This window comes from Danaus plexippus, chromosome 15, assembly GCF_018135715.1.
Source record: "Danaus plexippus chromosome 15, MEX_DaPlex, whole genome shotgun sequence".
Taxonomy (NCBI): Eukaryota; Metazoa; Arthropoda; class Insecta; order Lepidoptera; family Nymphalidae; genus Danaus; species Danaus plexippus.
Genome location: NC_083547.1, coordinates 5160381 through 5170344, shown reverse-complemented (window position 1 = coordinate 5170344; position 9964 = coordinate 5160381). Strand labels below are relative to the sequence as shown.

General features: G+C 29.5%; 1 protein-coding gene across 1 annotated transcript; it reads right to left on the bottom strand.

The window, feature by feature from the left end:
* Positions 1-3669: 3669 nt before the first annotated feature.
* On the bottom strand, positions 3670-5611 carry LOC116766351 (cilia- and flagella-associated protein 99-like). The gene has a single exon (XM_032656186.2). The coding sequence runs from the start codon at positions 5533-5535 to the stop codon at positions 3757-3759; it is 1779 nt and encodes a 592-aa protein (XP_032512077.2). The 5' UTR covers positions 5536-5611; the 3' UTR covers positions 3670-3756.
* Between the last annotated feature and the right edge of the window lie 4353 nt (positions 5612-9964).

Sequence of the window (9964 nt, the reverse complement as noted above, 5' to 3'; positions counted from 1 at the left end):
GTTGAAGAATTAGAAAAAAAAAACTTTATATATATTTTGAATTGAATTAAAATTTGTGACAAAATTCAAAATAGTTTAGCTTTAAACGTTGGAAATGAAAACCAACAAACGACAGTCGTGAAAAACTAAGAACCATATCCTAAACCGATAATTATCTCACATTCAGACGGTGTGCCTCTAATTAGGCATTATTTATAACAATCATTTCATACACAATTATCTTTTTTCGACTTGTCGATTAAAGCTTTTGAAACGATCAGACCGGATATCGACGATCACTGTACGGAACAAAAACCGGGAATCGAATAAGATTTATAATATCGTTTATTCACAGAAATAAATTAACTGTAAACATAAGTTGGTTCAAAAAAATATTAGAAAAAAATATCACAGAATAATATTTCATTGTGTCCTACTATTAGGTACACGAATAATTCAATTCAGTTATGTCGCTTAAAACATTGATGCTTGGAGTTTTCAAATCATTTGATTTAGATATTAAATTAGAACGATACCAGGGTAAATATAGTTTATAGAAAGGTCTCATGGTCTTCGTATTATGTCTCCCGGAAATATTGATATATATCGGTGTTTACTAATCATTGTATAATTTTACAAAATGATAAAAAAATATTATATTCATATCAATAATACTACTAGTTTTATTGCTAACGAAAGACTAATATCCATAAAAAATATTTAAATTAATTGTGTCTAAAAATGTCAATAAGATAAAGTAACATTACGGAATATATAAAGAATAATTTTAAAGGAGCTTAAAATTATGACTAGCCTGTGTAAAAAAATATTGCATATACGTAAATCTGAGTTGAAATGGGTTTTCGTATGGTATTATAGATGGGACAGACGTAAGGACGTGCGGTCGCTTAAATTCAATCAGTTTTGAACAATTTTGCTACTTATTCCTTCATTACCGCTGGGATAATACTAGTCTAAATTTTTTATCGAGACTAATGTCTACTAAACTATAACTTAATGTTCAAAAATGTCATCATAAATGATATTTTCATTGTGTATGTGATTATATTGGATCCTCATCTCAGTATAACTAAAATCAGTTGATGCATCCTTAAAAATCGAACAATTTCTCCTTTAAAACGGGTTTCATTTTGATTATTTTTCATTTAGATTTTAAGTTGTTGCGTTTAAAATTACATTTTATAGTTTTAGGTAAATGGAAAACTTTTTATGCACTAGCAAATTGTATAAATGACAAGTGTTTAAAGTGTCAGTCTCCAGCCGAAATGTCACATAAAAGTGGGATGCAACACGTTGAAGGCACTCTGTGTGTTGGGAATATTGCTCGAGATAAAGTTGTACGCTCGTGATAGCTGGGAAGTGTGGATGCATGTATGCCACCCGATCCAATAACAATAAATTTTATCCCCCGTTTGAAGCGCCGATTGGACACTGCGAACTGTTTCTCATCGGACAAATATAAGAAATAAAAGATATTTAGACATAAAGTTATTTAAAACCATCGCAATAAAACTATTACAGTTGGGTATGCGTCGTTTTTACTTTAGAGATAATCTATCTATTAATAATAGATTATGGTTTAGTTATGCGATTAATTACTATTAAGTTATAATTCTAAAGGCATTTTTTTCTTATTGCTAATATTTATGCAATAAATATTTCTTCAGCGATAATTTGCTTATATTATTTAAAACGTCCAAGTCATGAGCTTACGAATCAGTAACCTAAATGAACATGTCTTATATCTTGAAATTCTAATAACATTATGCTACCCCGCGAGTATTGTTAAAATTTGTATAAGAGTATTGGTTACTTAAAGCGCAAAAACTAAAGAATCTTTGTCTGATTCGATCCAAATCGCCCATTAAATTTTTATGTACATAGCTGGAATGCTGAAATTAGAGATACAATTTTTTGTTCATTCCAAGAGATTGGAAACAGATTATCGGGTCCAAAGTAGTATTTAACAAAACTATCGAGTTTAGTATCTTTAACTAAAGTTAGATAAAAGTAACATAATTAAAATGGTACTTTACACTACTGTTGTTATGTTTTCTGAACGGACTATAATATACATACATGATATGTTATGATTTTCTGTTATAAAATGGATCTTCTGCTTATATGAGATCTAAAATATAATGAACACATTCGTTATAAATATGGTCAGGATACTGTTTTAATTATTATTTAAAAAAGCTGTTTTAATTTATGTTTTATTAATATAAGCAGATAATATCTTTGGTAGTTCCATAAAACCATGAACTGACCCAAAATGTAAGCACATTAAGTTATCAGTCAAATTATCTCGATGTGTGTTACAATATTTATTTGTTTCTCACTAGGGGTTTGTGATTGTGGGCAGAGTGTTCTCTCCCAATTAGGTGGTTATTGACGTTTTACTTTTATCGACTTAATCTTCCGAAGATGAGCCATATTCTTAGGGCTGTCCCAACTTCGCGGTATTCGAATTCATTGATTTATAATGAATATTATTTTATTTTATTATATACGTGTTTTATCGACTTTTATTTGATTCTAAGTAGGATTATCGGAATATAATTTCTGATAGTTATAATGATTGTGTTAACAGTTTAATGTTCCCAATATAAATAATTTCACCTAAAAGTTGGAGCTGTGATTTGGTATAAACGGGATCGTGCTACACATACCAGCACACCTCGCCTTAAAATCGTCATTTATCCCTAAAAGGGAAGCTGTTAATAGAGTCATTCAACGTTACCGGTCGAATTATCTACAAAGAGAGAAGTCGTACCGTATCGGTCGGATATATAAATTTATTTAGTGGTTGTCGTGGAGACACGGGCGCCCGCGCCTCTATCTCACAGCGTAATCTTGAACATTGGCGTTAAAGAATTTAAATTATACGCCGATACAAATGAACAGGCAACCCCGACATATTTATTGCTTTAATCCAAATTATATCGTCTAGTTCTTTCGGATTTCAAGAAATTGTCGCCCGATTTGTTCTATTATGTTGATATCGACGTTACTATTAGCACACAATCCATTTTAATAAATTACTATTTATTGATGTTTAAAAGATCATATTAAATATATCTTCTATTTAGTTTTAGAGAATTGTATTTTTTATGATGTAATAAGATGTACTGTAAGATATACGGTATTGTCGATATAAATTCCATTACCAATATTTCACTTTGCCAGCTACTAATTAAGTGTTGCAGCAAATTCACGCGCGCACACTTATTGGACCCGCCTGAAGACACCATTAGTCTTGATACAACTTGATATAATTGTGCTCTCTAAATCAAAGCCGTATTTGATTATTATTTTTCGTTATATCGAAACTATAGTTCTAATTTGTATTTTTTTTAATTCTTTTTAATGTACTTGTATTTAGACATTTAGGTTACTAAGTAATATAAGTTATTTTTCGGTTGTTATTAATTTGATATCATTAAGTTATGCAGTTCCGATTTTTTTTGCGTATATATAGTTCAGATTTTAATATTTGGGGTACTTTTGATATCTGTTAGCAAATTGTGTAATAATAAAACTTCGTTTGTAAATATTGAAAGAAAAAGCTTATCAAGAAGGATAAAACAATTCAATAAATTCAAAAAATACGAAGGACTTAACATTTAAATAGGTAAGTAGGCACCTACTAACGAAATAATAATGTGGTTGTTTTTACTAACAACATATTTAATATAAATATAAAAAGTACAGTGGAACTGAAAAAAAAACTGTAATAAAATCACAAATGTTAATTTAACTAGTGAGTTGAATTCGTAATTTACGTTTCTCTTCTAGAACCTTCTTCAACTCCTTGATTTCATTGCATGAAGAATGACCAACACAAACTGGCGGTTTTTTTTTCTGCTTTCTCATGTCTGCTTGTTCAGTCATATATTTATCAATATTTTTCTTTGTCTCATCCAATTCCTGCTTGGCTACACGATTCTGCAATTTGATATCTTGTTTCTTCTTTTCTAATTCTTCTTTAAGGCCCATTTTAAAAATAGTCAACCGTTCCTGTAACTCGGCAATCGACATTTCACATAGTAGGCCTACCCCAGATGTTTCTGTGAGATCTATTATTTTAGGTAGTTTAGATTTCTTTGTTATGTGTGCAAGTATATTTATTTCTTTAATAATTTGAATTTTCCGGTCCAATTCCTCCCTCTGCATTTTCAAAGCTTGAGCTAACCTTTCTTCAGATTCTTTTCTTATTTTCTCAGCTGTTTCCTTTTTTTTCATTATAATATTATTCCTAGCATGAAGCATCTCAAGTTCAATGAGCGACAATTTCTCAACTTTCATGCGATTTTTTTCCATTTCACTTCTTCGCCATCTTTCAATCTCTTCTTCCCATATTTGTTTCTCTCTGAGAAAATCATCATGTTTCTTTTTGTTATCATCAATTAACTTTTTCTTTGCAATAACTGCTTCCTCGTATGAAATTTGACCTACCAAATGTTTTCGTTCAATATCAAGTAACCTTTCTCTTTCTCTTTCTTGACGATCGTAATACTCAAGCTCCTCTGCTTTCGTTGTGTTTTTACAATTATATAATATATCTTCAAGCCACTGAATTTCCTTCTTTTCAGACATTTGTATTGTATTATTTATTCTTTTTATGGTCGCAGCTGTTTCCTTCACTAAAGGTGGAGTTTGGTTTATTAAAAGTGATTTTGATTGCAAGGTAACTTTCTTTTTTTTATGATCTATATCCTCCTTAAAATTTTTCAATGTTTTAAAATATTTATCGGATTTACCCTGAGTATAATGTTGATTATTTGATTTGATATCTTGAAGTAAATGTAGTGCTTTTTGTTTATTACTATCGTGAATTTGCTTAAGTCTTTTATCGATCGTACTTTTAGTAAGCATATTTTTGCTTTTGTTTTGGACAGAATTCGCAGGCGTAGGTGGTAAATCCGGGGAAAATTTAGCATTAGGACTTGTACTTTTCCTATTCAAAACATTCGGTTGTATCGGTATAGTGCTCATTTTCATCTTTGACCTTTCAGTTTTGTTCATAAATTCGGCGTAGTTGTGTCCCATTTCACTTATGTAGGGTTGCCACGTAAATAAAGGGTTAATGATTTTCTCTGTTACAAAGTTAGTATCATATTCATTGTGTGCTATTTGGGATATCACAGTGAGGGCTTCATTGTTACTTAAAAAATTTGTGAATATCTTTAGAAGTGGCCTACTCAAATTAAACAAACACTTATAAAGAAGAGTCATATTGGATGCAGATAGTTGAAAAGTAACAACATAAAAAATTATCATAAAATAATCTTGGTCGTCTTCAGAGAGTTCTTGTGATACGTGATATGTAATATTTTTCAAAAATTCCGAATGTTTCTGAATACCCAGAAATGTTTCCACAATCCAAGAGATTTTAGTATCCTCCATTGTTTCAGGAAGTTTTTCTACGTACATTTTCATATATTCATATGGAGAAGCCTCTTGAGAGGCTCTATAATCTATAATAATACTTCTAAGCATTTTAATATTTCTCGATGTATTGTAGTAAACCATAATATTATGATTTACTAAGAAAAAGGAATATCACAAACGAAATCTAAACTTGACACAAAATACATTGCAGACAATAATTTTGGTGACACTGTAACTGTCACAATATTATTTCACTATAAAATTGCAGGCTAGTAATATTTCTAAGACATTTAAAAAGTATGTTATGTCTATATTGAAGGCTTTCTGGAATGAATTTACAAAACAAGTTTATAAAAATTTCAATTGGTGAGAGGAAGATAAAATAAGTGTAGAGTGCGGAACGTTCTATTATATATAAAACATTGAAAATGAATTTTACTCCTCTCTCAAATAAATGGAAAAATAAAAAACGAAAAATTATATTAATATTTTTATAATTTCATTGTTTATGTGCTAGATTAGTTAAGAATTTAATCAATAATAACTTACAGAATCTATAGTGAAAATCTTTTTAGTAATTACAAGGTGTTAATAAGAAACCATGAATCACTTAATAGTCTATACGATGTTCCCATCTAGTGGTCCCTTCAGAAGTATTTAATTGGGTAGCTGGTCTGTTTTCGCCGGCTCTGTCATTAATCAATCACTCAGACGCAAAGCTATTTACTCGACAGATCGACACCTCAAGTAGAAGCGCTTTGGGAACAAAGTGCAAGTCACACAAGACCTCTTTAAAATATAATAATCGTGTTAAAGACAACCATAAAGACCATATTCGATTGGAGCTGCTTTAAACTGGTTGCTGTCTTGTTATCTTGGAGCTATTGTCAGCCTCAGTCGGACCTTTTAATTCTCTTTTTAATTACTATCGCATCGTTTTGTCAGTAACTACTGTGATCGTATTGTGCGTTACATGACTTCCAATAGCTTTTAAGTTAAAGCATTTTTTTTTCAACATTCATCTTATTAGAAAGGATTCAAAAAAAACTTATAATATTACACAAATGTTCATTTATTCATTTATTTTATGTTCCAAAAAATATTGAAGAAAAAATAAATGGGTACAATTTTAAATGATAATAAGATTTAAATTATAGAGTACTTGACTGCTTTGAAGAAAGAATTCATGACATTCACTCCTTGATCTCGGCATCATCTCAGTGGCTTATTGATTCTGTCAAAATCAATTCAACTTTGAACACAAATCAATTTGAACACAATATTAGCTGTCAGTGCACGTCAAATGCAGGTCCTTCATTAACGACCTTTCTCATGTCTAATGAATGTCTAATATATGAATGGGTTTCATCCTTTGAAAGCATTTTCTTCTCACTTGTAACTAGTAATTAATTTTATGATCTATACGACAGTGTATAATGATCCTGTGCACTTGTTATTTCATGTGTCGTAATTTTATTTTACGGTTTTAAAAGAAACTTGACTATGGTAGCGGAAAGTTATGATGTTTGTAAAAATATACTTCCACATATTATGTGTGTTATTATTTTGGTATCGGAGGAAGCTGGATATTACAAGAATGATTTACGAGAGAACACTTCCTCAATTATTCGAATCAATTAGCAAGGTGAAATATAAATTGCAAAATTTATTTACAATTGAAAAACGTGTAATGTAAATGTATGGTATTTCTTTTACTTGTCAATTAACTTACTGAATATTAAATAGTGTGTGTCCACACTATTTGAAATTATATATATATATATATATTAAGGAATAAGTGAAGAACATTTATTACATTTTCTTTAATTGAAAATTTATCGACATAAGGTTTAATGCTTAGAATTTATAATAGCTATGCCAAAGTCATTTGTGTTCGTTTGAAATTAGTTTATTTTCAATTCCATCATACAAATAGAAAATCTTACAAGACCGCATCAATTGAAGCCCTGAAGTAAATTCTACTTATAATTACTATTAATTAAGGCGTTAAGTGCAAGAAATAATACTTTTTTCATCACTTAAGCTCATACTACATTAATAGATTGTATAAACTTTAATAGGACATTTTTTATTTATGGAACCGATTATTTATATTTTTATGATTGTTAAAAAAAAAAAGATTTAATTTTAGTATGTAATTGAATTTAAAATTGTAATCATTGCTAGTGGACGATAATCATTAAATAAATGTTACTTTAATGTTATGCCTACATTTAAATATATTTCTAACATAAATTTCTGTATCTGACGATCTTAACAACATTGACTGCTTAATTTGTTTAATTCTTATCTAATTTAAATATGAATTGCTATAGTTATTTTCATAGTTTTTATATCACATTAAAATACAGTTACTTATTTAGAGTTAAAATAAAAATGTTTTTATAGTCATCTTGCTTAAAATGATGCGGTTCGACAAAGGTTTCTAAATAAGGTGATCATTGTCTTGCATCTTGTCTTTAATTCAATCCGGATGGAATCAGATGACACGCATAGTTCTAAACAAATCTTTACAAATAACAACACCATATTCAATGCATACGTGAAATGTTGAATTCAATTTTGAAAGCACGGGACATAATTGGAATTACTGAATGCTTATTAACAGGCCACCTAAGGAGAAGCATCATCAATCTCTGGCTCGATACAAAGGCTTACTAAGAATTATTAGTATTTATACATGCCAGCTACTATGTAGAGAGTTATGGCCTCAATTTAATGACTTCGGAGTGATTAGACGGTGCCTTTCTGCGGCTCTCTATATGGCTTTATAACATAAATATTCGTAAGTGCGCAGTTACTGCTAAAATAGCTTGCCGAGTAAGAGTCATAAACATCTTAATGTGTTAAAAATTTTGAAAAACGCGATGTTAGTGAAAATATAGATGCTGTTCAAGTTATGGTACCCGATAGTCTAGTTAAACAGCATCGGTCTAGTTAAATGAATATACAGCAAATTCTCATCACGATCTACACAGTAAAACTAAATATTTGAAATTGTATAAAAAACTCACTGAAATCTATTCACTATCAATTATTAATATTAGTTCTATTTGAAAAGCTCTAAGTTCCATTTTGTTTGGTCGTATAAAACAATGACCACAGTCGAGAAAATATATACGTAGTTACAAATCTAGTTAGTAAAAGTAAATCAGCGTGTCGGCTTACAATATATTATTACACGGTAACTTGGCATGGTCAATTATTTGTTATATGTAATTAAAGTAAGGAATGCCATGTCCTTATATGATGCATCAATTTATCTGATCATTCCGATATTAGCATCGAAGAGCATCCAATTTGAAGCGGAGATGTACGGATATAAAGTTGATGACCAATGATGTTATTTATTTGTTTAATAATTTATATAAGGTTAGTTACTGTTTTATTGACAGTATTAAATCAAGCCCCAATAAGGCAGCCATTCATGTTTATTTTTACGAAGTTTCTGCTTGGTATGCCCAATAAATTATCAGTGTGGTCACTTTTATCACGGGAATGGTAAACGTTGATAGACGTATGGATTTACTTCGGACTTGTATTTTTTTGTTATATTTTAGAACTATCATAAATGTATTTCAATACTTTTTTTTACAGTTTTGATGACTACATATTTATATTGAATATTGTACCAAGAATTACGTATGTGAAACATACATACATGCTTATAAATGTAGGTATAAAATTGTATAAATCTCCAAAATTACTTATACTTATTTAAAAAGTTTAGGAATTTCATTAAGTGTTTCCAAATTTATTCAATAAAACAAAGTGCGAATAAGTTATAAGTTTTTCTTGAAAATGTTACATTAATTATAGATTATTAAAAACAAAGAAATACTAAATTGGGGAAAATCACAGAAAAACTTTACAATTAAAAAGAGGAAGTTTCTATACGAGCATATAATTTATAGCTTTTATATTTTTCCTAAGTATTTAGACATTACATTTAAAAGTAAAAGTTAAGCTCGCCAGCAAACCACTACATAACCTTAATTCTTCAAGATATTCAATATTTTGTACCTACGTATATATTACATATTGGTAAATTTGCTAGCCTTCGTCTTTTCTTTGGGAGAGCGAAGTTTCAGACAAAGGCTAGTTTCTTTAATTTTTTTACTATTTATGTCTGTTGTCTTTCATTTCATTTCTTATTACTTTAACATCCTATTAAAGCTATCAATTAAATATTTGCATACAGTACTGTATAATATATATAAGATTTTCTATTACACAATATATCTTGTCCATATTATTCGTACGGGTTAAGTCCATTTCGTTCAGTTTTATTGATTGACATGCGCAGTTTTCGAATAAAGTTTTGCATTCTGACCCTGACATTAGCTGCTTGAAATATATTTATTTTCATTAACTTAGATTGGAATCAATTAATGATGCCAATATATCTTTAGATGCGTGCATAATCAACGCTAAGCATCGCATTTTTTGTATCCTCGTTGGGAAAATGCTACGATAACCCAACAAAATAAATACTATGGGAAATATATTTTATAAGCAAAATTAAAATTTTATTATAAACCTTATACAT

What these genes read in the sequence shown, in the direction of transcription:
- LOC116766351 (XM_032656186.2), bottom strand. Translation starts at nt 5,535, where the DNA reads ATGGTTTACTACAATACATCGAGAAATATTAAAATGCTTAGAAGTATT.